A 27,936-nucleotide genomic window follows, 5' to 3' on the forward strand; every position below is an offset into this window, starting at 1 on the left:
GTCAGGAATGCACAAGTCTTGTACATTATAGGCCTATTCTAATTATACACATATAAACTTTTTGAAATCAGGTTAGTTTATAACAGCAATTTTCAGATACATTCTGACAGCAATTTTCAGATTCAAGCTGGCATAAATGCTTAATGTATGTCTAAACTACCATGCTCATTGCTCAAGTATTTAATGTAGGCTAAAGAAAGTAGAATGTATAAGAACATAACACCAAATCCTACCTTTGAGTACATCAATTTTTTTATTCTGCAGCATGCTAAGCTTTATATATATATATATAGACGTTTGGAAAATGTTTTTTACAGAAAAGGTTATTTGAAGGTGTCCGCTCTCCCTTCCTCCTCTCTACTGTATCTGGTGATCTGCACCAAACGAAACTTGCCTCATTCTTGCGGCAACAAACAATCGGCGACGCTAAAAATTCCGAATTTCAAAACACAACCCACAGAATTTCAAAATTAAACCCACTCATTGTGAGAATAAAACCTAAATCTAACTGTGCAAGTGGCGGTTATGATAATGGCGCAAAGCGGTACTATATACACCATTCTTGCCATGTGGTTGGTGCCAGCGCATAAAAGATAGCTGGTTAACAAAAAAAATTGTCCTGATAATTTCAAAGTTTTACTACTTTTGGAGTTTGCTTTAGCGACACAACACACTTTGTACTAGCGCTCACCAACAAATAATCCAGCAGTACAAAATATTTCTTTATGCAAAGTCTTTGAGCTTTGAGAAACTCCTCTTCATTTTCATTTTCACACTCCTCTTCATTTTGAGCTTTGAGAAACTCCTCTCACAGCTCGCAATTGAAACACCAATGGTAAGATAAAGTTTCAGACACAAGCATAAATATGGTGTCGAATCAAGTAGGTGTGATTTAGCTAACCACTGTAAAACATCAAACGCTGTTGCATTACGATCAAACGTGGTTTCACTGCTTCGCACCAGCCTCTTAAATCTGTCAATTTCCACAGCTAACTCCAAAAAGTCCACCTAGTCGTCATAAGTGTTTTTAAAAGCGTTGGTGAATCCATTGTGACTTTCGCTTTGCAGCAGCGCGTGAGGATTCAAAAATCCAAACATATCATTCAAGTGGTGTATGCCAGTAAACCTAGTTTCAGCTTCAAGTTTAAATCTGTCCAATGCTTGAAACATGCATCGTCTTACTTCTCCAACAACACTAAGGCCAGCATCTTCTGCGTGTTCGCCAGGCATTCCCTTTTTTCTGCGAACTCTCCGATCTTCAACTGGAATCTCTAGCTCTGTGCATTTTTTGATCGCTGCATCCACAGAACCTTTAACCAGATTATCTCGTTCTTCCACTAAAAAGTTGACAAACGCTTTCATCTTGTTAGAGCATTGCGCTAACAGCAATCCTTTTTGCTGCAAGTAAGTTTGAGTATCATGATATTCTCGCAGGATTACTTTCCAAAAACATAAGAAGGAAAAGAAAGAAAAATTCTGAATCGCTTCTAGAATACTATGAGCGTCACCTCGTGTATTAAGATTTTCGTTTGGATTACATAGTTGCTCTAGAGCATCCATAATCTCATCAAAACCTGCGTGAAGGGCCTTTACAGCAGCGTGATGTGCGCTCCATCGCGTATCAATCACTCGCTTCAGAGCGATTGGCGCATGCTTTAGAAGGACATCCCATCTATGAGTAGAGGCAGCAAAAAAAACATATAATCTTTCTAAAACAGCGAAAAATCTGTCGCTTAATTGCGACGATCCGACGGCATGAACACCTGCAAGATTCAGTGTGTGATTTCCACACGGTACGAATAGTGCTTTTGGATTTATGTTTTTGATTTTTTGCTGAACTCCAGTATGAATTCCCGACATAGTAGATGCGTTGTCGTAGCCTTGTCCCCTACACCTCATCACATCTAAGTTGTTTAGTTCAAGTTCATCTAGAATAGATTGAGAAATTTCAGCTGCCGTTTTTCTGCTCAACGGAAAGAAATTCAAAAACGATTCCTTCAGTTGGGCAATACTGTTTTTGATTGTTACATATCTGACTATAAGAGTCATTTGATCAGTATGTGATATGTCCGGAGTACTGTCGCACATAATCGCAAAATATTTAGCTTCGCGCACCTCTTCAAGAACGATGTTTTTGACTTTTTTACTGAGAAGCAAAATAAGCTCATTTTGAATAGTGGGAGAAAGATAAGTAGTTGTCATCTTCTTAGAAATGCGAATATCAGACAGGTGTTTGCTGAGTACGGGACTATATTTTGCCAGAAGCTTCACGGTCTCTAAAAATTCCCTTGGTTGTTGGATTCAAAAGCTTCACGATGTCCTCGAAAAGGAAGGTTTTGCTTACTTAGAAATAATATGACATCAACAACGCTTTCTAAAATTGCTTTCCACTTTTTTCGCTCTTCATCCATATGTTTCTGCATGTTGTTGTCAATTGTTTGTTGCAATTGTAGTCTCATTGCAAGCTCTTTCCATTTTTCCATGCATTCTTTGTGGATTTCGGAATTCACATGCTCAAATATGCGTGAATTTAAATGCCAAAAATTATTGAAACATTTTGTGATAAATAAAGCATAGCCAGTAAAATGGAACAACTTACAACAATAACAATACAATCCCGATTCCTTTTTCGAATATAATAACCAACTTCTCAAAATTCTGTCACCGTTTTTGAGTATTTTATAGAACCATTCTTTGGAAACACTTCTTCGTTCAAGCTTAGTGCTATCTCCAACTTTAATTATTCTGCTGCTGGAAGCAAATGGGCCATCCTTGTTTTGATACTTTTCTGGTCCTCCTTTGACTAGCTCAACTCTCAAATGGTGATCTATAACTTCAGGCCAAGAGGCCACATCATTGGGCAAATTGTTGACTACTGCAACTGCTTCGTCGTTATTTTCACCTTCGTCTCCATCCAATACTGGCAATGCATAATTGATTTCATTGGTATTACTTTTGATAGACCCTGTTTCTTGCGTTTCTGCTGATAAGCTGATCTTTTCAGTATCTCTCTGGAGCTCAGCGTTATTGTCTGGGTTTTCATTTCAATCGTTCTCTGGTAATGTTAAAGAAACATTTGAACCAGAAGAGGTTACAAATTTTAGCATAGCTCCCTTGTGCTTTTTTAATTCTGCTTCTCTTGCTTTCTTCTTCTTTTTAAAAAAAGCTCCACTTTCTTTGACACGTTTCATTTTCGAGTCTAAATTAACACTTGTATAAATTTAACCACAACCTGTCATTTAAACGTTTACAATCAATAACAACTTAAAAGTTTACAATTAAACGTTTAAATGCCCAGGACTGGCTCACCTTCCACAGTTTTCTTGGTCTGCGGGACCAAATCGTAACAAATTAGCTTGTTTACCGCTCCATTTTTTTAAATTCTCGTGCTGTGTGCACTGTGCAGCCTCATTTTGCCGCCCCCTTGCAGCCTGCCGCCCCTGGCGCAGAGCCAGAACCGCCAAGTGGCTGCTACGCCACTGTGCAAAGACACCTTTAGTATCTTGTTTCACATTTATTAAAATATATGGTGTCTATTGTTCCAATTTGGTGTACTGTATTTACAAAAAATCCCCGCGAGTAAATCCAGAATTAGACTGAATTAGCATTCATGACAGCATGATGTTTTAGGTCTATATGATTTACTTTTAGCTATTCCAAACTCGCCAATGTTTACTGTATATACTCGTAAAAGCCTAGGAAAACAGCTCAGGTTGCTGTTAGTTACAATAGAGTAGCTTAGGCTAGTCCTGTAGTCTGTCAGTTTAAACTGTAGCCTATACTTGTCTGCTTGATGGCTTGTAGGCCATAGTTCAGTATTTTTGATGTATACACACTGTATTCTAGATTCCAAACGGAAATTTTTCTAACCTCAAATAACGAATTTAGTGCAGAAGTTTTACAAGCATTTAGCAAAATGAATACTGCAAAAGCTTGATGACTCAATAATATCATATCTTTGCAGAGTTTTGCAAAACTACGAAACGAAAATAACCTCTTACTAACTCACTTTAGCACTTGTTGGCTGACGCCCTTAAACATGCTCCAAATGCTTAGTTACAATGCTTACAAGAACAAGGGGGACCCAGAAATGTGCACTACTATACACAAACCAATCTGACTCTTTGTTGCACTCCATGAAGATATTTGAGAGAATCCTGAATTGGTAGGGAATACTAGATCAAAACAGCGAAAACCGCCTCTTAAGGTAGTAACTTCCCAAGAAGAAATCTTTTTGCCCAAAATTTTACTTAAAACAATTAACAAAATTATTAAAAATCATTCCCCCAGAAAAGGTGTATTCTTCATGGCCCTGAATATTGGTGCAACAGACTCCTCGCCAAAAAACAATTTTTCATGTTGTCAAGTGAAAATCCGTTGAGGCAATCCGAAGATATTGGTAAATGTTCTGTGTATGGGCATGATATTGTGCCCTTCTGTCATATATATTTAAAAAAGTTTATTTTGTCCTTGGGAATGCATAGCAGGTGAAAAAGAGAGCAAGAATTTAGTTTTCTCCAAAATAATTGGGTTAAAAATGGTTTTAAATTATTAGTGCTAAGCATTTTATTGGAGGAACAAGTTAGCAGCTAGAAACAGGGAATATTAAAGGAAAAGGTTTAATAGAAGAAAGACTAAATAGCACTAATTTATATGACAAGCAAAGGTCAGCTCTCACTCGTTCAATAAATAAAGTTAGCCTTTGGGCATAACAACAAGTAAAGTCAACCCTCTCATAATCAATACTATGATGAAATTTTATGATGAAAAAATTATCATCCTCAGCCAATTGAAGAGTGAGAAGTCATTCTTGTTTACCAGATTTTTTTTGTTTACAGTCTAGACCAGGGTTTCTCAACCGGGGACCAGGAGCAGACGCTTCACTAGTGGACTATAGTGTAATAGTAGGGGAAGATGAAGCAAAGCTGTACACAAGTTTCTCGAGTTTTTGGAGTTGCTGTGCAAAATTAGCGACGCGAAGGCTACTGCACATGCAGTAGTGAAATAAAATGTGTTTTGCAATCAACAATCTACATTTTTTATTGATGAACAAGGGGCCACGGATTTTGAGGGTCACTGTAAGGAGGCCATGGACCATGAAAGGTTAAGAACCACTGGTCTACACAATAGCATATGACCATGGCCATGGTGATGGTAGATACTACTCAATATCCACATAATTCAGAGTGGTAAATGTCGAATGTTACTGTTTGCAGTGTTTTGATGTTTCAGTTTTACTATTCACAAACCAGGTTGTTGAGGCTGGTGTAGTTCTTGTTCTAATGGCTATTTGTTCAAAATCAACAGTAAACCTTGGTCAAAAGTTGCATTTAGATATAATGTATTCAATTGAGTAATGTATTGACCACAACACTCTGCTAAAATGCCGAAGCCTCTATTGAGAAAGACACAGAAGACTTTATTTGAGTCATGGAAGAAAAAAGATCCTGAAAACCCAAAATTGGAGAAAAAAAATATCTGTGGGCCATTTCCTGCCTCATCAAACTTTAATGCTAAGCCACAGCAAAGCAAAAGGAACCAACAGTGTCTTGATGTAATTAACATTTCTGAAGATGAAATTGGTGATGAAGATTTGTTAAGTGCTACTGTTGCCTTGGAACGAACATTGAATGATAGGCAGAAACCTTCCTCAACTGGTAATGGTGCTATGAGCTAGTGATGAAATATGAAATGAAGTTAGTGGTAAATTCCAGTAATTTGCTAAAATTGATTTCATAAGAGCAACTAAACTGAATCCTGTGTGCATCCAAAAAGTATTATGTTTTCATTGTGATATTTATGTTGCAGTTATTGAAGATATACCTGGATTTGATAAGTTTTCTGGGAACTTATGGATTTATCCAACAAATTACCCCGTTAGAGAGTATCAGTATTTCATTGTTAAAACAGCCTTATTTAAAAACACCTTGGTTGCTCTGCCAACTGGATTAGGTAAAACCTTTATTGCTGCTGTTGTAATGTATAATTTTTATCGATGGTATCCACAAGGTAAAGTTGTTTTCATGGCCCCAACAAAACCACTGGTTGCCCAACAAATCGACGCATGCTACAATATTATGGGGATACCTATGGAGGATCAGACACAAATCACAGGTATTTCAATGTTTAGTCATTTTTTCAAACAATTGTTTGATTCGTAGAATTTCTGCATGAATTTTGATATAGTGATTTATGGCATCAAACTTAACATTGCTTGTAACTGTATTTTTTACCTTTCTTTCAAGGTTATAATGTTTGTTACATTTTAAATAGGAGCAACCATGGCATCCAATCGTCGTTCTGAGCTATGGAATTCAAAACGTGTATTTTTCGTAACTCCACAAGTCATTAACAATGACCTGACTAGGGGTGTTTGTCCTGCAACTGAAATTAAATGCCTCGTAGTTGATGAAGCACATAAGGCTCTTGGCAATCATGCCTACTGTCAAGTTAGTTGACAATTTAATGTCATAAGCTTTAAGGTTTAAACGATTTTGTTTTTCATCTGCATGTTTACTTACGTTTGCGTTTAAAATTGTGTACCTTCAGGTTGTTCAGCAGCTTTTGGCACATACACGTGATTTTCGGGTTCTTGCCCTTAGCGCTACACCAGGAAGTGATTTGAAAACAGTGCAACAGGTTTATAATATGCTGGGTTGTTTTTCAAGTGTAATGTATCTTCTCACCTTCATGGAATTCTTTATATCAGAAATACATAATCTGTTTTTTTTGTAATAGGTTATTACCAACTTGCTGATATCACACATCGAACTTCGTTCAGAAGAGGCAGTTGACATTCAGCAATATACTCATAGCAGAAACATTGAGAAATTTGTAGTGAAACTTACTGATAAAATCCTAAAAATGAAAGAAAAGTATCTAAGTGTGAGTGCTTGTATGAGAAATTATATACTGATACTATACTGATATCAACTAATACAAGTATTCATCCATTTATGGTGTCCTTATCACTTCTCTGTAATCGTGCTTTGATTGCCCTTTTATTTTGCAGGTTATTCAGATGTTTATCAATTGTTTAGTGAATAATAAAGTGATCTTCAATAAAGACGCTGCTTATTTTTCAAAGTATGCACTGCTAATGGCCCGTGATCAGTATCGAAAAGATCCTCCAACTGGTCTATCAGTAAGGATACATATCCAAAAACGTTTCTATGAATTTCTAAAATTGAATTATATTTTAATAAATTTATAGTCTGTGTAGTATCTTTGAATTCGATATGCAACATGCATACAGCTTTAAAAAATATCTTTTACAGAGGAATACTATGGGCACAGTTGAAGGTACATTTGCCATTTTGATAAGTCTTTATCATGGTCTGGAATTACTGGTACAACATGGCCTAAAATCATTTTTTATATTTCTCAAAGGATTAATGGAAGGGGAAAAAGGTTTGATTTGTAATATCTTCACAACAGCTTTGTTATCAAATCTTTTTAGCATTAGTAATTAAGGTAAATTTGTTACTGTTAGGAAATGTGAGGGCCAAAACCTCCTTGCACGCAAATGAATCTTTCAGAGAAATTTACAATGAGCTAATTGACTTATTTGGATCATCTCCTGGTTCTGTTGTTTTGCTCACCCAAACTGCTGGCACCCAGTACTCCAAGAAAGCACATTCTGTAAGTATTGTTGCCTTAAACTGCTCTGTTTGGTGTTGGCACTCAATGTTAGCTGTTTTCTGTGAAGCGCTTTTGAGCGGGTATTAAGTGCTGTAGAAATGTTTAGTATTATTATTAGCTGAGCAATTTGTTTCTAAAATCTGACTTATTTTACGCAGGATGTTGTTGCTAGGCCTTATGTCTACAGCCATCCAAAGATGCAGAAATTAGAAGAAGTTGTTTTGAATCATTTCCAGAAGGCTCGAACGGGTTAATATTGACTTTGTCAGTTGTAAAAATAAATAAAATTGAGGTTTCTATACAATGTAGGTCATTAGTTAACTACGGGACATTATTCAAACTTTTTATAATATATTGCTGAACTTGACTGTATTTTGCATAGCATCTGAACAAGGGACAGGCATTGAAACACGTGTCATGGTATTTTGTCAATATCGTGATACTGTTCGGGAAATCACCGAACTTCTTCAAATGCATCGCCCATTGGTTCGGCCAATGCAATTTGTTGGTCATGCCCCTTCTACTAACCCCAAAGACGATGCAAAATCGGGAACAAAATGCAATAGACGGTTTACACAAAAGGATCAACTCATGGTGCATGTTTTATTGTTATGCTAAATTTAAGAAATGATGCCTTATTTTACTTTGGACTTTGCATTAACCTTGATATGATTGCTTTTAACTTTGATCAGGTTGCCTTACAACACTTATTTGTGGTTTCACTGTGTTTTATTTCACTTTGTAAAAAGTAAAAATAAATTTTTAAGTTAAAGTTTCACTTTACTTATTCAGGTAGTGAGCAAATTTCGTTCAGGTGATTACAATACACTTGTGTCAACTTGTGTGGGTGAGGAAGGACTTGATATTGGAGATGTTGATCTGATCATTTGCTTTGACTCCCACAAGAGTCCCATCCGTCTTGTGCAGAGAATGGGAAGAACTGGAAGGAAAAGGAAAGGAAAAATTGTGATGTTAGTTACTGAAGGAAAAGAAGAGAGGGTATGTAATTGAAAATGTTTAACTGTTTGCTTGTAAATTTTTCTCATGCATGAAGTTACACCTTCTAATTTATTCTAAAAGCTTAGATAAAATAGTTTTTTATTAAAATGTTTTGACCTTTGTTTAGTCAGTTAATAGATCATTTTTTCTGTGTTGTTTAACCTATTTTTCTGCATTATTCATATTCAAGGATTACAACTCCAGTTTAGCAAGTCGTCGCAGTATTCACAAGGCAATTTTGGGGGCAGGAAAAACACTGCACTATTATCCTCACAACCCAGCGATGATACCAAGAGGGTTGATGCCGCAGTGCCACAAAATGTTTATGACCGTTGCTACTAAACCAAACAATGAAAAGAAGAAACCGACAAAACAAACTAAAAAGGAGACTCCGGGTACATCAAAAGACGTTTCAGTGATGCTGAAAAAGAGTAAGTTAAAGTTAAACTGATAAAGATTATCTTATTAATGAGGATCAATAGTTAATGTCATAAGCATAAAAGGTATAACACTGACAGAACGAATTAATATAAATGTTTAAGTTACATGTGTTTAGGTTAAAGATATTTAGACTAAATTTCTGTGTAATGTTTTGACAGAATGGGATTCCACATTTCTCAATAAGCAGCAGATGGAAAACTACCGTAAGAACTTACAACTGACACAAGAAGAGTCTAAACAGCTGAAGAAATTGCCAGTCAGCGGCATGTGCCTCTACCTTCAGAAAGATGTACAAGAAATAATTTGTTTTGGGGTTTTGCAAAGCTTGTCACTTGTAATAAGTTTAGTTCAAGAAAATGTTGTTTTTAGCAATGGGGTCAAACAGCTTCACAAACCAATCTTTCCTTGAATGAATGGTTACCATGGCAAACAAGGCTGCAACAAACTAAATATATTGAACACTCAACAAGGACAAAAACTTTTGCAGAGGTATGTGTTACTCTTACACTGCATGATTTATGCTTTGTAATTTATGATTTTAGGTGTTTACTTGCTCAATAAAATTTTACTCTTTGTAAGGGCTACTGTTTTGTAGTCTTGTTTAAAAGATATACCGTAAAACCTCTATTTCACCGCCACCTCTATTTGAACGTCACCTCTAATAGAACGCCACTTTTAAAGAAGGGTAGAAAAATAGAGCGCCTCCCTCTAATTGAACGCCACCTCTAATAGAACACCACTTTTAGCGGCGGAATTGTATTAGCAGGTCTCTACTGATAATTATACAATTGATTAAGTTTTCACAATCTAGCAGTTAAAGCAGCCATTTAAAAGATACCAACCAACATACCGGTAGTAACAATGCAGTATCACGTTACAATAAGCAGCAGTAAAATAAAGCGCCAACCTCTAATTGAACGTCACCTCTAATAGAACGCCACTTTTAAACAAGAGTTGAAAAATAGAGCGCCATGGCGGTGAAATAGAGGTTTTACGTATATGTGTTTTCATAGACCTGTGTAACTTTATTTGAGATTTTTGAGTGGAATGTGCTTTCATTACTGGCCCTTTAATGGATTGTCAGTTTTTTGAACATCTGTGTCAAAGACAGTAGTTTTATTCTGTAGCAAAGTACTAATTAACGATACAATTTAGTTAAATGTAATGAAATTTTGTAATTTTACAGCTTTTAGAGGTGTCTGAGGTGATAAAACAATCTAATCAGGAAACTTTTGAAAAAAACCTCGCTCCACTTTTTGGAGCTATGGTTGACACAGAGCAATCCACAGTTGTTAAAGCAGGCATTTCTAAATACCTTAAATCTTTGGAAAAAAAACAAAAACTCAAGCCGCAAAAAAGGAAAAAAGAAGAGCTATTCATAATATCTGATGATGAAGTTAACTGTGTGGGCGATAATTCAATTGACCTTCCAGCATTTGATCTCACGGATGACGCTGATGAACTAAAGAATGAGATGACATCAAATGTTGTTATCCATAAAGATGATAATACATGTCCATCTTTCAAACAATCAGACGTAAAAAGCACTACAGATGAGAAAAGAATTTGTGGTGATGGATCGCAGATTTGCAAAGAAATGGAAATTAAGTATAACTGTAAAAGTTGTGACAGTACAAGTAAAAAGAATGAGCAATGTTTAGAACTGCAACTTGATAACTCAAATTTCAATTCTAATACCGAAAATTTTGCCAAGACTTTGTTTCAAAAAGATTCATTGTCTTCATTTTCTGCAAACCTCCCTGCTTTGTGTGTGACACCAACTCAAACCGAAGGTGGCAGTAAGTTTGACTTTGATTGTGCGTCCAAGAACCAATCAGAAAGTGATTCAGATCCAAAATCCGTCTCTCCTTTGATGGAGTCCATAGCTTTCGATTATTCTGATGATAGTGATAGTAAAAACACCAAAACCGCTAAACCAACATGTTTCAAATTGTGGGATGCACAAGGTACCGATAAAGTTAGAAAGGGTAGCATTGAACTGAAGAGTGAAGAAGATCTTGACACCAAAATTCCGAAAAAAGAATCACTAGATTTTTTTGAAAACAACTCCGCATCGGTAACAACAGATGAGGGCTTGTGTGGCAGACAGGTGGATGAAACTAAGCTTGATAAAACTACATCATTCTCAATTTCTGACATGGACGAAATTCCCAACAATGAAGCAGAACAATTTAAAGATGATATTGAATTGCCCATTAGGCTAACTCATGCTCATCAATCCTTGTCCTTAAACAAAGAAGACAAGAGCATAAAACCAAACTGCAATATGTATGCTGCACAAGTGGAACCTGCTATTTCTACAGTAATGTCACCTCGCCCCATAAACGTGGAGCCATTTGATATGTCTGCTGACATGTTTGCTCCCGAGTTTGATCTTGACTTTGATCTGGGATGTGGTACACCACTTGCAGAGAAGAAAATGGAGTCCAAGTCTAACAATGATGACAGCACAGCCAACAACACATGTAATAAACATAAACCTACAGCTATAAAGGGTAGCGATAGTAAGGATGCTACAGTGACGCATATTAGGCAAACATCAGCACTGGCAAACTGTGATGAACCCACCATACCACCCATCTTGACTACCACAGAAGATACAATAGCAAGCATTAGCATTAGCATTAGCCAGACAAACAGAAAAGAAAACAGGACTATATTTGCTGAGTTAAATGCGAATGTTGCAAATTCAAATATTCCTTTTGCCTCAGTGAAGCCCCAGGTCATATCTCCCTCAAACAGAGAAAAATCAAATGATACGTCCACTACTTCCAACACTACTAGGTCTGGGAATGAACTTTCAAACAGCGAAAAAAAATTCAAATTGCATGTTAAACGGAGAAGAGTTCTTTTCTCGGAACCTGCTGATTGCTCTCTAATTCAAGATGAAGACGATGATTTTGCTGATTTTCAAACAAAACCTTTATTAAAGAGAAGGCGATTAGAGCAAAGCATTTGGAAAGGTAAATGAATTTGTACAAAGCATAGATTCGACAGTATCTGGGGAAGTTTTTAACAAGAGGTGCATGTAATTGGCTTCTGTGGAGGATGTGAAAGTTTTACTTGAAACTTTCTAAGAAATAACAAATTAATAACTGCCTGAAATACTGATGTTTTACTAGTAATTGACAACGAAAGGTATGCAAGGGACAGCTTACTTCCATTATGTACTGGTATATGAATTATTCCTATTCTGGTATCTGGAAAGTTTTAATCAAACAAGCTGTGTGTGTTTGAAATATCATAAATTAGTTTCAATATTATAAATAACAGATGTGTCCTCGGACTGTGATTCTATTCATTCGCCTATTGCTGCCACAAAACGTCGAGCTAGAATGGTCATTTCTTCACCGGGTGTAAAACTGCATGCACAAAGAGATATTCAAGGTCAAGAAGCAAATAATGAAATTGAAGATTCCTTTAAAATGCAAACAAGTTTGGTTGCTGACAGCCCTGTCTTTAAGAAAAGAGGAAACAAACTACACATACAGTCATTAAAAGAATCTCCTGGTTTAATGACAGATTTAAATTGCAATATGGGTGCAAGTGCTTTCCTGAAACACAGCACTCCCAAAGTTTTCCTCTCAGGCAAAAATGAATCTTTAGCTGAAAAAAGAGTTCCAGTATCCACCACCAGCTTGAAGGTTTGTGTCTAAATTTTAGCTCGGATTATAGCCCATTATAAAATTAGTTTAACAAAAATTGTAACAGTACTCTCTTTTTTATTAATAATTATGCCAATTTCTTGTATTTAAAATAAGTAGAGCTTTTGTGATGAATTTTACTGATATAAATCAAACAATTATTAATTTTTTTTAACAAAAGTCTTCAAAAACAAACAAGCAAGTAAAATCAAGACGACCTTTCATCTTTGATGAGGCTGAAGTGAGCACGGATGGAGCAGTAATTTTATCAGATGAAGAATGTGATGACGATGTAACAGACGAGGAAATGCTCGCTTTCGTCAATGATGCCACTCAGCTTACACAACATGTTAACGACCATGGTACGAATAAGCGTTTGGCAGTATTTGTCACTTTGTATGTTTTACATTGTATTTTATGATCTTGTATCTAGATTCAGTACCCAATGAAGAAGCCATGTACCTTCAATCAATTAAAAGTCCTTTCAATAAACAATCAGCTACTGGACGTTACAGGCTTGCATATGATGTGGGAAGGAATGTAGATGTTTTCTCACAGGTATTTCATTTATGTAAGAAATAGTTGTTCTTGCCTTGCCTGTTGTATTTACTCGCATATCAGACATACACCACCTGTTACATGGTCTATTCAAAAATTCATACAACTGGACAGTTGACCAGTTGATTTTGGTTGCTCCGTCACTTGTCATGCGATTACAATAGATCGACAGTAATGACGAATATAAAATGCTTAAAAATTTAAAATAGCTTAAATAGTTACAGGCAAAAAATAAAAAATCTTTTTGTTTTTATTATGTACTTTTGGACCATTTCGTAATAGCCAACCGTTTTACTGAGCTGGAATCACATTATAATAATAAATGATTTGTTTTGACAGAAAATTTGGCAAATCCTTGCAAAACATACAATAGGTGTAACTATTTAATTCCCAAGGACGAAATGGAGTGGTTAACGAATCAACACTCCAAACACTGAAATTGTCATCATATAAGACTATCACGTAGACCCTCAACATACGGGTCGTATCATGATTATATATGGCATTACAAAGTTATTGTTTATGGCATTCAAACGTGCAAGCCTTTTATCTTTTAAGTGGTTTTTTGAAATTACTGAGCAGAAATTATTGTGTTTTTTTGCAGTTTGTAGTAGAATTTAACCATGATAATTGCATGGTATACATAGATAATGGCTTGAGACATGTTGGAATAGGTTGTGGTACCAAAGCTCTTAGTTTTTAAAATTTCGACCACTTCAGATAAAGAAAAGAACTACTGTACCACATCATTATCACATTATGATTACTCTAGTACAACCTTTCAAAGAAACTAAGAGCACATTAACTGGAAGTCTGAAACAGTTATCATTGCTAACACAATTTTGGTGTTACAGTATTGGAAACTTGTAAAATATCACTGGCGTTAATTTGCAGGTTCCTGAACAGGACGTGTCTGATTATTTAGAAGATAGCTTTTGTGTGGTTGGTGAGGAAGAGGAACATGACACAGAAATAGGAGAAATAACTATGCTCGGTACTCAGGAATTTAACCTTGAGGAATCAGAAACTAGACCAAGGACTAGGGGGCAGGTGATACATTTTCTTGTAAATCATGTAAATTAACGAACAGTAGAATTTGTGATACAAATTTATGTTTTCTACTGAACCTCGCATCAAATTATATCCAAGCAGAATTTTCAATTTAAAAACATTTTCTTTTGAAAACAAACATTGTACCGTTTAACGAAATTTAATCACCATTATGAGAGTTAATAAGGGTATACAACTAAAAACATACATCAACATTGTTTTTACGGATTCATTACCACAACCGACATGGTTAATAAATTTACAATGCACTTTGCTCCGGAAACCGTTTCTGTAATCTTGCAGGTCAAATCTCGACAGATAAACGAGTGCAACTCTGGTAAGGTGAGAAAGAGCGCGACTGAAAGCAAGAAGAGAAGAAGGATAATATGTGATGAAGAGTCTGATGCAAACAATACAGAGACTGATGCCAATGGCTCGGGTGGGAAAGTAAAAATGTTTACAATCTCCAAGTTCATGTAAAATTATTTCACCTACAACATCGATTTTATGTTTATATGCTCTAAAGTTTTTAACGTTTTGTTCCCAAGATGCTCTTGTGATCAACTTTTGTTCACCAGTCGAAAAAATTCTGGAAACATCCAACCAGGAAACTAGTACAAATGACATACCAGGTACCTCACCCCGGAAAGTTTGTGAGATTTGTGGTGGAGTTATCACATCAAAGGGATGGTTGTGTAAAAACTGTGTTGATGTGATGAAGCAAAGTAAAGAAGAATACAAACAAATTATAAAAAGTGAAGAAAAGACCTTGAAGACCAAGCAGGGTGTGATTTTTAGTAACCACTACCAGTTTTGTTGAAGTAATTTGCTTTTCTCACCTAAAACCTTTCTTTCTTGCAGTCCCACCTGTGAAAGTGAGATTGCCGGCAACACTCCGCATGACAAGGGAGGAAAGGCTGAAAAAGTCACGTGAAAAACAACTGGAATTTCGGAAAAGACAGGTTCAAGATATCTCAAATAGATTGCAACATTTGACATCACATGTGACAACAAACAAAATTTTGAGAAAAGTTAATAAATAGTCATTTTACGGTGTTAATTATATTTAGGGTCAAAGGAGGAACAGTCTTCATCAAAATTTTGCCATTAAACAGCAACCGAGTAACAACACTGGTATTAATACATTTACTTCATTATTTAAATTGATTTTGGTATGCTCTGTCAACTGATCTTGTTGTGGTTTAAACTTAACATACTATATTGATCTATAGTAGATATACTGATATAGCCATATATTACTGTGTGTACTTAATTACTCATACTGCATATACTTATATATTATTATTGAAGGTAATTATTAATTTTTATGTAGTTAACTTATTTATGGTCTCATTATAAAGCTAAATCTTTAGATTACAATGGAAAATATTGAAACCAAGAGTATTTTGAAACAAAAATGTGATGTATTATATAGATCAACATAACTCTACTCCACCAGACATTGATATTGGTCCGGCAATAAATAAAAAGTAAGCAAATGAGAATGGTGCAATATAGAACTTATAACTAGACTGAATATCTACAGCGCATTTTATGTTCAAGGTTGCTCTTTGCGGAATCATCTCCTAATCTTGAACGCCATGGTCTTAACAAGACAACAACACACAACACAATTGTAACTTCATCGAATTCACCTAAATTCAAGCCAAGTGGTAAGTTTATATTGCAAACCGTTTTTTCACCCTTCTATATGGGCAGCTGTAGAAAAAGTGCAAATTTTTTAATCATTCTTATGCATTGCAGTCTTTTGTAAGTTTTTTTGTGTTGTGAAAAGCAAATAAAAGAAACTGTTGTACATTTGATCGTCTCAGCTTTTTAACTGTAACAAAATATGAATTCATTTCTGTATGCAGAAAAGCTTTTAATACTGGTGGATAGCAGGGAGGTGAACAGTGGCTCAGTGCAACTTGTTCAAGCGCTTCGAACCAAACACAACATAAATGTTGTTGTTGCCTCACTGCGTGGTTCATCGTTTGCTGTGAGCAAAAGGTAGGTACTTCCACCTTTCGCGCTTACCTATCTTTCCTTGTGCTGCTTGTCATAAATACTTTACACCTGTGTAGAGCTGCTGTTATAAGAAAGACCACTGATGACATTTCAACGGTTTCAAAGAAAATTAATATTGCCGCTCAAATGCAAAAGGTCTGCTCATATTTTAGAAAGGTTTATCTCATTGTGGAAAAAAATCGAGTGAAAAAAGGTGACCAACTTTGTATTTGCTGCTCTACTGTACTAGCGGATATATCTCATTAGATGTATGAAAGAACCTCATATCACTATGTACGACTTTTCTGTTGTTATATTTTGTCCTAGGTTGGGTGAATAAAACTTCTGCATCACACAGTGCCAACTTCACTTCGAATCTTGTGTCCATTTCTCATGGAAACGTGAGAGTTCTACATTCAAATGATCAAGTGAGCAGTATTTTAAGGTTGCCGTTTGAGGGGAAAACAAAAATACTTTCTACATAGTAACCGGAACACGTTTCTAATTTTAGGAACAGTCGGCATATCTTCTACAGTCGTTAGCTATGAGGGAATATCATGCTGGTCATGGTATAGAAGGTTTGATGGTTCAATCAGCTTCAAAACACCAACAGATGATATCCATCTACAGCAACATTCCTGGTATCACTTTTATCAGCGCCTGCTACTTAGCTGGCACGTTTAAGTCCTTGAAAGCGGTGTTGTTCAGGTAATCGCAATGCTTTAATTTCTCATTTTGTATATACCTTGTACCTCTCAGGTAATAATGTGCTCTATTTTCTTTATAGTTCCGCGGATGAGTTATCCAATAAAGCGGCCATGACTGAACAGGCCGCTCGAAATCTTCTTAAATTTCTTTGCAAAAAGTTTGATGTCCAGATGACACCACTGTGATACTATTGGGTTGTTTTGTATTATATAACTCATTCTATGCCATTTTTTAAAATGAAACATTTTCCTTGCCTTTATTTGTGTGACTTTGTTTTATTTTTGGACAAAGTCTATTTAGCTTCCGATTTTAACTCAAGCTCGTGATTTGGAGTTTTACTAGCTTTTGTCAGAAAATTTGGAAGTATACCCCCCTTTTAGACTTTATTATTAGGATTAATCAAACAATTTAATTAAGCAAAAAATTTATTTATTTTGTCCCACGTAATATGATTCGTTTCAAATGTAGCGCTTCTTCATGTCTTTGTTGCTGTGAAGAAGCAGTGTGTGACATGTGTAGAGTTCTGAGAATCATTCAAACTGTGCCATGTGTCCAGGTCCCGAACCATCTGTTGCACCAACTGATAAAACGGTTTTTAATTGGCTGAATTTTGAATATCTTATCGGAATGTGACGTTATCAATGAATTCACTACAGCTTGATTAAATATTGTCACGTGATCATGGTAAGGTTTTACACAGCCTGGTTGCGTCAATGCTCACGTGAATATAATCGAGGTTTCCCGTGAGACTCCACCTGCTTCTCACGATCACGTGGCTAATTATTACCAGACAAAAAGAAAACGCCCACGTAAAGCTACGACAGAGCCTTAGAATTAACAGTTCATCGTTTTTACGTATGGCAATGTAGCCTACTCCGCAAAACACAGTTGGACATAACTGACCAATAAGCAAGTACCAGGCTACCAGCAGCATAAATGGTTTGACAGGCCTTTATCTGCTAAGTAACTGTTCAGAAACAAAATTAGGCAATCCCAATCGCCAGTGATTTGGTAGAAAATCGAACCCTCAAACTCTTCGATTTTTGTAGCTAAGCTACCGCTCAATCATTAACTATCCATGGCAGTAGCAGTTTTCCCAATTGACATTGTTTCACAAAGTAGGCTAAGCATTTCCTATTACTTGATAGATGTTTTCACTCTATACCAAAGTCAGTTTTATCTGTGAATAAGTTGACACATCAGTGCAGTAGCTAAGAAATCAGACTGACACACAAGGAGCTCGATTCCACCGAACCTGCTGTTGCTCATTGTGTGAGGCAATAATTTGTGGCTATACTACACCTCCTTACATCTCTGACACAACCGTTAATTTTTTTGTAACTCTTACCGTCAATATCTACATTTTGTAAATATGATGTACACCGTCCTCTTCGTACATGTGTATTATACACTAATACCACATACGTTTTGATTTATTTAAATAAGCTATTGAATAAAAAAATTAAATTTATGAATTTCTTACCAACGGCTTTCACTGGTCCTTTAGCAGGAATGGCGGAAATTTATCTGAAAATTTTCTCCCTCTACCCAAAATGAGCGCAGCTCAAAATTTTGTGTTTTCACGGTTCAAAAAGCGCTAAATACGTTTCGAAACGACATGTATTGTCATACTTTTAAGTACAAAAATTGGTAATTTATGTCTTACGCTTTTCAACATGATGTATAATGTAATTGTGATGTCATTTGCAATCTATGAGCAGCAGGCTAACTTAGTTCTAAATTGTAATCCAAAATTTGAGACTTTGCTGTACGTAGTAGCCTATGTCTACCGATATTTAACACGTTTGATTTTTAAAAGGGGAGGGGCCGGGTCCTTCCAATAGAAAGTGTGAGGGGACTAGACTCAACCGCTCCCCTGTTCCGCTAGCTATGTCCATGCGTAACTGATAACCACTGCTTTATCTTCGACGTATGCATAATTTTTGTTTTAAAGAACATGTATAACACCAATTTTGATTTTATATCAGGTAACAACTAAAAAAATAATCAAAAATATTACACTAAAATTGAGGAAACAAAACATATTAAAATATATATATATGAAAAAGGCCACAATTTTGTAAAGTTGTTATGACAAATCTGTGCTACAAGACTAGAGCATTAAACTGTTACAAATTTTCTGCGTATTTTGATTGTGTCGTGCTCAAGTGCAATCTGCACAGTGATAAACTTGCAAAGTGTTAACAATATGAGAAATGCAGGTAAAGAAATAAAAAATTCGGTTGTAACCAAGGTAACTATATGCTTGTGAATGCTGGAATTTAGCATGGGCAGGTCATCTCGGAGAGGGTTTCTTGCCTTCTTCCCGCCAAGTGTTTGTGTCCCAACTGTCTCTGAACTCATTTTCAGTACCTGGTTCTGTACCTGTTTATGGGAATTCGAAAACACATTAGCTGTAGAAATAATGGAATAACTCTTTGGCTTATATAATATTCTAAACCATTCTAAAAAAATTCTGATTTTTATACCTCAGAATGGCAGACGCACCACACACTGTTACAATTATCATAAAACCGCCACATTACAAACCTGTACCTGATACAACCAATATCGTATTGCCGTGACTTGTCGATAATGAAACTACTTTCATTTCTTTGGGCAAATCATGTGGCGTTACTTCTTGTGGGTCAGAGGTCACTAGGCTTGCAGAGCTCGTTCTACCAAGCTGACCGCGAGATGCTTTACCCCACGAATATATTTTTCCATCGTTGGTGCAGGCAACAGTGTAAGTTCCACCACAGCTCACAGACTCAAATCTAATATTTCGAATGCTTTAAAACTTGGCCTTCGGTTTGCTTTTGAAAGCCACAGGTGCTATTATCAACGAGCTACAAAAGTATCACAACCCACTTACACTCCAGCCAGTTCAACATGATGAGGTATACGTGCAGGTGGTTTAGAATTTGATGACTCCGAGCCCACCTGACCAGAACTATTGTTTCCAAATGTATACAACTCACCATTATCTAACAAACAATATGGCATATATAATTGAAATCTTCTGGAATAGTTTTTATTTTTTGAATCAATATGATCAACTTTTAGCCGTAATTACGTTGTAAGTACAGTGCAACCAGAGCAGCAATAGATAAAGGCATTCTACTGACCGTTAATAACCGCAGAATGCTGCATGCCTATCGATACGATCTTGATGTTGCCAAATGACAGCGGTTCTGATCGCACAGGAATGAAACAATTAGACCCATCACATTGCTTCATCAAGCTGCCATCATGAATGACATCAAGTCCAAGCCTGCTCACACAGTGATCAAATGAGAATACTTACGTTTTTCGCATGATCATAATTTCTAAATTAGATGATTACAAGAGAATGAGTAGATTTACAAAAATAGAATGGCACAAAATAATGATCTTAACCTGGGGGTTAAGTGATGATTAAATTTAACGTTGTTACAGGTGCCCCTGGAACTCAGAGTCACATTTAAAAGCAAGAACCAGCTCATAATTTTCTGGATAAACCATTTCCCACTACATTGAAGTATGTCAAAGCAGTGTGGAGTATGCAGTAGAAAACTAGTGCACTGCAGGTGAAATAGGAAAGGAAGTAAATATATCCATTGCCCCAAAGTATTTGACGTCATACCTGTTGTGATGATTACTGCCACTTGCCAACAACATCTGGCTTTTAGTGAGAATCATTGAACAATCTGTTCCGCAATAAACACAACATGGCTCTATTTGTTCTGGTAAGGGCACTTGTGTTGGCGTTGGCTGTTTGTCTTGCTCACTGAGACCCAAGCGACCTGCATGCAGCAAATATTCCTAAATCTTATTGGAGGGAAAAGAAATGAAGCATGCTTTTATAGTTCTATCAAGTGAAGTAGACAAAATCAGAGGGACAAAAAAGCAGATCAACTAAAGAACGAGAAAACTTTTTGCGTGCATCGAGTAAAATTAATAAAATCCAAAATTAGGCCTGATATCTATTGACACGACATGCCAACTTGAAAAAAGCTTCTACAAGTATGTTATGTCATACAACACAGTTTATGCTTACCATTTTCACCTCGTCCCCAAGCAAAAACGTCACCATCGCTTGAGACAGCAAGCATGTGATAAGATCCACATGCTATCTGGGTCAACTCAAATCCGAGTAAGCTTTCAACTATGGTGGGCTAAATAACAAAATGCAATTACACATACATCGCCTACAATGCAAACAATGCTTGATTCTCCATGTATTATTATATAAGAACTGATAAACTATACTCTTCTAAATGAAAACATTACTTAAGCTCACTAAATCTCAAATATTTGGACGAAGAAAAACTAAAAGCATATTTATGCATGTTAGCACACCCGATCCATGTCTTGAAATGAACCGTGTCCTAAACATCCATTGCTTCCACTTCCAAATGTCATCAATATTCCACGGTCAGTGAGACAAGCAGTATGAAGATCACCACAAACCACTCTGCCATGAAGTAAAAATATATGTAAAAATGTTTCTATCATAAAAGCTAAACACTGATTAAATGTGTGGAAGCAATGTGAGATAAACCAAAACATTAGAACAGAATAATGGAAATTTCGTTTTATTCTGAAATTTACGATCACTCACTGCTTGATGTTCACACCAGATTGTCCTTCCATATATCTTGGAGTAAATGAAGGAATATTTTGAGAATCTCCAAAAGCACCTGGCAGGGTAGTGCCAGAGTTTGCCTGTATTATAAAAATCAAAAACAATAATGAAGAAAACAAAGATTAAAATAAAGTGATATATGCTGGCCTTTAATACCTCCCACATAACAAGACGCCCATTTTCAGTGACGCAGGCTTTTTTTGTTCTGCTGACTGCTGCTTGAGTAACCTTAAACAAAAATTTTTGTTTAAATAAAACTATAGAAACTTGTTGCTGATCAAAGAACATGCTTGTGCAAAAATTTTACCTGAGTACCAAGGTTAGGCAACGGAAGTTTGATAGGCAATGAGATTCCTCCACCCCAGCAGTAGACACAGAAATATTTGGGATTTTTGTTCTACAGTAACATAAAGTACATTCATGACATTTATTGCATTTTGTGTGACTTCACGTAATGTTTCCGTTGCGTTTTCTTACTGTTGAAAATGATTCAACAGACATGGTGGAAGAAGTATGGTGAAGGTTCCCTGCCACAACAGGATGGCCTTTAACTACAGATGGAGCTAAACTGGGTGATGTTTTGGCCTTCCTGAGAAAAATCAAAACTTTGGAAACTTAAAAAACAAGCTGTGAGATAATGATGTTTAATTGAAATCATAATCTCTTGCATGTTATCTTAGCATTGCATGGAGATCTTACTTGACTTCAACAGCACCAATGTTGAGGTAGAGATCAACAAGAGTGCAAACGATAAAGGATTCAGCCATAATATCATCAACTGATGGCCTTTTTGTTGGTTCGAGGTCTAACATTGAAATGAGGAGCTTTGTCAGGCTGACACTGTAAATCTTTGGCAAGTCTTTATCATATTGCGCCCTTACTATTTTCATAACCAAAGCAGGTAGGTTCTGGAAACAGGAGGATGAAACATGCAAAATAGAACTTAAACATGAAAGTTTTACTATATGCGATGGAGAGCTATTATCAAAATTGACAGTATGCCAAGGCAAAATGCTTTAGGCAATACTTTCATAACCATAAGAGTATAAACGCATATGCAATCCTTTGGCAACAACAAAGGATCAAGATATTATTGATACGCATGCACCAAACGTATGTTTCGCTTTTTTTTGGCAAATCGCAATTCATAGTAAATGTATCTAATAAAAATTTAAGTAAATTTAAGAAAAGCAACATGCTCGTTAAAACAAACCAGACACCAATATCGTCACATATCTTCTCACCTGAGCTTCAAAAGCTCTTCGTAGGGTCATGAGTTCATAAAGCATGCAACCCAATGCCCATATGTCACTCTTCTGGTTATAGGGCTTTCCTTTGCATAATTCAGGGGATATGTAACATGGTGTTCCTACAACCTACAAATGAAATGATTTTGTATCATTAAACAAATTTACAATAAAAAGAACGAGATATATGATAAATAGAAGACCCATAAATTCTATTCCAAATTACGGGTAATCCAGTAACTATTTCACACACAACTATAGGTGGGCTGTACCGCGGTACTATAGTATCGAATTATTGTACTGCAGTGTTTTGTCAGTACAGATACCGGTACCGTCAGTACTTTTGAAAAAAAGTAACAAATCTCTGAACAGAATTACTTTTTTCAAGAAATTTCAGTCAGTTCCGGTTTTCGGTACTTTTCACGTCATTAGTTCAAAATTTTAACAAGTATCATATGTGTTCAAAAACACATGTTAATTAATCTTCAATACCAATTTTAGCATTTGTTGATCTTTTTTAATCTAGAAATGTCAAGTAAAATTGTGAAAAAGTAACGTCTCATATATTTTGACTTGGAGTAACTTTTACCGGAGAATAATAGCAGCAATTGTTGCATTTGCAGCAGCATCTTTTACACGAAAAGTACCGTTACCAACAATGTACCGAACTACTTTTTTAAAACAGTACAGAATACCGGTATCGTAGGTACATTTTTTGCCAAGTACCGGTACCGACTGCCCACCTCTGCATACAAGCAGAAACGGACTATTTGAATGTCATCCAGAATGTTATAACTTGTAATCATGTCATCCAAAGTTTGTGATGCTGTTGAACACAGTTTTTAGGTGTAATTTATCACAGGGCAACTGAAGAGAAGAAACTACTACAAAGAAATTGAAAATTAAAGTAAAACGTCAGTACATCACACAAATACTTCAAGTGCAAATTATAGCACATTATCGCGAACACACAGTAACAAGTCAATATTTAGATTAAAAGGTACTCACACTAAATGCTTTAGTCTTTGTGTTTAAAACTTTGGATATTCCGAAATCAGATACTTTACAAACCCTACACTTGCGATCGAGCAATATGTTCTGAGTTTTTAGATCTCGATGTAGTACATTCTTTGAATGTATGTGATGCAAAGCAACAACAATTTGTATGAATAGATTTAGGACAATCTACAAAATGTAAAAACATGTTAGCAAATTATAAAGGCATGCAAACTGGTAAAAAGTAACAATGCACAAACTTGTTCTTTTAATGGCCCTTTTTGACTTTTCAGATAATCATGAAGTGTTCCACCTGAAGCACAGATATATACATACATAAAGTATTTCAGATGAAACAGGTCTTAAACAAACATCCTACAAAAATGTTTCATAAAACCTATATAATTGAAGCTCAGACAATCATATAATATTTATACATTTACTTTTGCATGTAGAAGTCGAAATTTTGCCTGCATTTACAAAACCAATGCAAAAAAAATTATATACCTTGAGCGTATTCCATTGCAATTACAAGGTTATTGCCATCAAGGAAGTTTTCATAATACTGAATAATATTGGGGTGACTAAGTCGCTGAAACAGTTTTATAGTCATTTTATCATGTTGGCATGCTACCTTGCCTCATAATAACTTAAAAACTAATTTACTCAGCTCAACACATACTTTGAGGATTTGAACTTCATTGAGTGCAGAACCTCTTTCTTCAGCAGTCATTTCCTCCATTGAGATCTCTTTCAAAATAAGCAATTTTTTGTCCAGTTCTCTTCTGGTTAAATGCACTGTGCTATAAATAATATAAAATATACCGGTGTATATACTGGTAATAAGTATATGGTACTGTATTTGCGATACAAGTGCACTATCCGCAGTATGATTAGACTACTAATCGATATAACGGCTACAAATGAACCTGATATAATTGATGTAACAGAGCACATTGTGTGTGTACATTGCACAAATACAATATTGTAAGAAATTATCCAGTTATGGCATTACATAAAAGATCTCGTCAAACAATAATCTCATAAAATCATTTTTACACAACTGTTTCTTTACTTACCCAAACGCACCTTTTCCAATAACTTTAATTTTCTTGTATTTTTCCATGTTGGCAGTGTTTTTATTAATTGAAGTTTGAGCAAAACCAAAGTTATTCTATTTATTTAATCAACAAAATTGAAGATTAACTACTCCAAAACTAGCAAAAAGATCAAAAACAAAACTTATAATAACTACTTCATTGGAGCAGTCACACGCAAATGGTTGGTCCGTAATGGTTTATAAATTTGAAACATAATATCAATTTTATGATGTTTTAGCAAATGGTAGTAATACATCAAAAGCTTACATAAAACCATGGCAAGTAGGAGGACAGTTGATAACTCAAAACAACAAATTATCATGTTGTGTCCATTTCATTTTCATCGTATGAAGGAGTATTGAAATAAAAGTCAGAAATAGAATCTGTCCCGGAATAGAACATGGCAATGTTGTTGGGAAGAAGATCAAAGCAATTAAGCATGAATAGCGTTTTGTCCGAATTTTCATTATATTGCAAAACTGCTTCTTTTATCTTACTGGTGGTTACATCTGGAACTTCATAACCAGAAATAAGTCTTTTTAAAGGAGTTAACATTTCAATATCAGGTGGTAATATAAATGGTTCAACAAATGGGTTGTGAAGATGGGTGACATCCCTAGGGGATGTACCAGAATCATCAGATTCACTTTTCACCTTCATTGTTTTCTGCCAAACTAATTGCTTTTGTCCTGTTGGGGAATAATCAGGATCCCTTTGTAAACTGTACTGCTTGCTTTGAGCCGCTACAAAATTGTCACTTTTGCTTGATGGACTTGTGTGAACTTTACCTGATGGGGAATTTGACTTTTTGGAGGTGGTAGGCTTTTTGGAACGTCTTGTCTTTTCATTTTCCATTGTTGAAAGACGAACAAATACCACGTCAGCAATTTTACACAATGCTTCTTGCTCAACATCACTTAACATTGTATACTGAAACCCGGAAGATGTTTCATCACCATGCATGGTGGTGTTCATGCCTACTGATGCCATTTTCTTTGCCTCGGGGCCAAAAAGAAGTTCTTCAATTGCATCTGCCACAGACTTATACCTTCCGTCTTTGGTGTACTTATGCATGGCTAGCATTGCCGATCGCACTGCTGATGGTCTATCTTGCAATGTGGGGCGGGCGAGCATTTGATAAGTTACTGGTGTTGTGATAAATCTATACTTTTTTTTCAACAGTTTGTCTCTCTTCAGAAGAGCATATATTGCATCTCCTAAGGTGGAATAATTATAGCAGAACAACTGAAATTTTTCAATAACTTCCTTTGCTGTGTAACCAAAATTATAAAGTGTGGCTGCCTGTCCAACAACAGATGTTGCTTTCTCATCAAATTCTTTAACTTCTATTTCATGTTCTGGAGTTTTTTCAGCTGCAGCCAAAAATTCCGGTTTCTGTTTACTCATGACGACCATTTTTTCATAAGTCCATTGTAATACTTACATAAATAGAAACCAAAACCCACTGTAAGAATGTAACTAATTTATACATCAAACAAAATAAAAATTTAATTTAGTGTATATATATCGTGTAACTGCAAGATCAACACAGACTGCCACATTTTGTAGGCAATGATAGATTTAATTGCTTTACCAGTACGTACGTAAAAACGTTACCATAATTTTGGTCAATATTTTCAATGGGGAAATTAATAAAACCTTATGGCAAAAAATTTACTTTGGTTGTACCAGGATAATCAACAGGAAAAAAGATAATTTCCAAATTTTTAAAAGCAATATCTTAAGTTTCTGATAATGTTTGATAAAAAGAACTGCCTGTTCAGTCAATGTTAGCTGCATGTTATACAATATGTAAAAAAGTATTGTGCAAGGTTTCTCTTCTAAATAGGGTATATATAGTAGTAGTACAGTAGGCTATATATCAGCTTGAACAATGGAACACGCAATGGCATATGCCTTTTATGACATTGTGAATAACAACAGTTTTTTATGTTATTATATAGCCTACGTAATAAAATCGACTTTTTCGTAAATTTGATTACTGCCCTAGAGTTAACTTTACAGCAATTTTGAAATTTGACTGCAATATCAATCTATAAAAAAAGTATTAAAGAATGCACGTGAAAGAGAGATGTACAGAACAGCACTTAAAAGGCGCAAACCATAGACCATGCCTTAATCTGACTGATTGCAACTACTGTGCTTCACACAATGCACATGATTTGTGTGTGAATTTGTAGATGACAACATGACCCAGTGAGTGCTTGATTCTTGCCTCAACATCTGCTCCACATGAATGGCTGTCTACAAAAGGCAAGCTACTATCACCTGCGCTGCACTGTCCCTCTCATGGCATCTGATAGGTCACATATGTGGAGCAGTTTTGAGTGTTTTGTTAAAATTGCTTTATTTGGAATAAAAAAAAAAACGAAACAGACTGTCAGTAGAAAGAAAATGTTTCATTGGCGAATAGAAAAATAACAGCAGGTAGTGCAGCATTTTGCTTAGTAGCACAGAATAGCACCACTGTAGCAGGAGTGCTCTGGTGTGCATGCTTGATGTTTTATTGGGACAATGGCAACTTGCTCGTTACGTTTTCACAAATATGCTAATATCGCTGACGAAAATATTTCATTCTTGTTCAGGAGACGCGAGCATGTCGCCATGTAATAGTTACTTTCGAAAACCTTCCCGACAGTTCAGTGTCGCGAACAGTTTTGTTCATAAGAATAGCGTGTAATCATAAACTACAGGTATAGACGGCCGTTGAAATAAATGCAAGGGCAAACTAGAACGATCTTGCAAGCAAGCATTTAAATTTATCAATAAAAATGCTCTTTCGTTAAATCATCAGCCAGTATTTTCAGCAATGTCCTACACTCAAAACCATAAAGGGAGTATATTTTATATTGCAGTTGACTTTCCTTTGCTGATGT

At 35.8% G+C, this 27,936-nt stretch overlaps 4 protein-coding genes across 11 annotated transcripts; 1 reads left to right on the forward strand and 3 right to left on the reverse strand.

Moving 5' to 3' along the window:
* Positions 1–1,008: 1,008 nt before the first annotated feature.
* On the reverse strand, positions 1,009–2,202 carry LOC143462251 (zinc finger MYM-type protein 1-like). The gene has a single exon (XM_076960331.1). The coding sequence runs from the start codon at positions 2,200–2,202 to the stop codon at positions 1,009–1,011; it is 1,194 nt and encodes a 397-aa protein (XP_076816446.1).
* Positions 2,203–4,747: 2,545 nt separating this feature from the next.
* LOC143462582 (Fanconi anemia group M protein-like) lies at positions 4,748–17,324 on the forward strand. Of its 3 annotated transcripts, none has more exons than XM_076960802.1 (30): positions 4,750–5,657; positions 5,809–6,114; positions 6,274–6,449; positions 6,550–6,639; positions 6,739–6,885; positions 7,013–7,144; positions 7,278–7,410; positions 7,493–7,641; positions 7,800–7,890; positions 8,024–8,235; positions 8,434–8,640; positions 8,831–9,071; positions 9,240–9,370; positions 9,451–9,570; positions 10,268–12,065; positions 12,376–12,746; positions 12,928–13,108; positions 13,180–13,304; positions 14,199–14,354; positions 14,658–14,793; positions 14,903–15,139; positions 15,216–15,316; positions 15,425–15,488; positions 15,790–15,844; positions 15,918–16,027; positions 16,229–16,364; positions 16,439–16,575; positions 16,689–16,789; positions 16,873–17,069; positions 17,149–17,324. In XM_076960802.1, exons 1-30 carry the CDS (start codon positions 5,384–5,386, stop codon positions 17,252–17,254), a joined length of 6,420 nt encoding a protein of 2,139 aa, XP_076816917.1. In that variant the 5' UTR covers positions 4,750–5,383; the 3' UTR covers positions 17,255–17,324. The 3 variants fall into 3 exon arrangements, with proteins under 3 accessions (XP_076816919.1, XP_076816917.1, XP_076816918.1); XM_076960803.1 differs by having other exon boundaries at positions 14,933–15,139; XM_076960804.1 differs by lacking the exons at positions 15,918–16,027; positions 16,229–16,364; positions 16,439–16,575; ... (1 more) ...; positions 16,873–17,069; positions 17,149–17,324 and having other exon boundaries at positions 4,748–5,657; positions 15,728–15,844.
* A 1,707-nt stretch (positions 17,325–19,031) lies between these two features.
* Positions 19,032–25,243, reverse strand: LOC143462583 (serine/threonine-protein kinase Nek8-like). Of its 6 annotated transcripts, none has more exons than XM_076960806.1 (18): positions 25,019–25,243; positions 24,622–24,742; positions 24,447–24,504; positions 24,200–24,252; positions 23,952–24,128; positions 22,941–23,072; positions 22,396–22,604; positions 22,174–22,285; positions 22,004–22,093; positions 21,853–21,924; positions 21,673–21,776; positions 21,411–21,525; positions 21,109–21,226; positions 20,695–20,854; positions 20,198–20,343; positions 19,945–20,056; positions 19,620–19,846; positions 19,032–19,448 (listed from the first exon to the last, which is right to left on the reverse strand). In XM_076960806.1, the coding sequence occupies exons 1-18, from the start codon at positions 25,063–25,065 to the stop codon at positions 19,366–19,368; spliced, it is 2,136 nt and encodes a 711-aa protein (XP_076816921.1). In that variant the 5' UTR covers positions 25,066–25,243; the 3' UTR covers positions 19,032–19,365. The 6 variants fall into 6 exon arrangements, with proteins under 6 accessions (XP_076816921.1, XP_076816920.1, XP_076816922.1 ...); XM_076960805.1 differs by having other exon boundaries at positions 24,447–24,531; XM_076960807.1 differs by having other exon boundaries at positions 24,447–24,531; positions 25,029–25,169.
* Positions 25,157–27,727, reverse strand: LOC143462587 (uncharacterized). The gene has a single exon (XM_076960815.1). It carries the CDS (start codon positions 26,453–26,455, stop codon positions 25,358–25,360), a length of 1,098 nt encoding a protein of 365 aa, XP_076816930.1. The 5' UTR covers positions 26,456–27,727; the 3' UTR covers positions 25,157–25,357.
* Positions 27,728–27,936: the final 209 nt, after the last annotated feature.

Source organism: Clavelina lepadiformis, chromosome 6 (genome assembly GCF_947623445.1).
Source record: "Clavelina lepadiformis chromosome 6, kaClaLepa1.1, whole genome shotgun sequence".
Taxonomy (NCBI): Eukaryota; Metazoa; Chordata; class Ascidiacea; order Aplousobranchia; family Clavelinidae; genus Clavelina; species Clavelina lepadiformis.

Bases quoted from the DNA above. Each gene is read 5' to 3' on its own strand.
- LOC143462251 (XM_076960331.1), bottom strand. From the start codon at position 2,202: ATGACAACTACTTATCTTTCTCCCACTATTCAAAATGAGCTTATTTTG.
- LOC143462583 (XM_076960805.1), bottom strand. From the start codon at position 25,065: ATGGAAAAATACAAGAAAATTAAAGTTATTGGAAAAGGTGCGTTTGG. The intron at 21,925-22,003 runs GTAAAATTTTTG...TTTTTGTTTAAG, and splicing joins TGCCTAACCTTGGTACTCAG to GTTACTCAAGCAGCAGTCAG. The intron at 19,847-19,944 runs GTAAGTGGGTTG...TCGAAATATTAG, and splicing joins CATGTTGAACTGGCTGGAGT to ATTTGAGTCTGTGAGCTGTG.
- LOC143462587 (XM_076960815.1), bottom strand. From the start codon at position 26,455: ATGGTCGTCATGAGTAAACAGAAACCGGAATTTTTGGCTGCAGCTGAA.
- LOC143462582 (XM_076960802.1), top strand. From the start codon at position 5,384: ATGCCGAAGCCTCTATTGAGAAAGACACAGAAGACTTTATTTGAGTCA. The intron at 9,571-10,267 runs GTATGTGTTACT...GTAATTTTACAG, and splicing joins GGACAAAAACTTTTGCAGAG to CTTTTAGAGGTGTCTGAGGT. The intron at 15,489-15,789 runs GTATTAATACAT...TGTATTATATAG, and splicing joins GCAACCGAGTAACAACACTG to ATCAACATAACTCTACTCCA.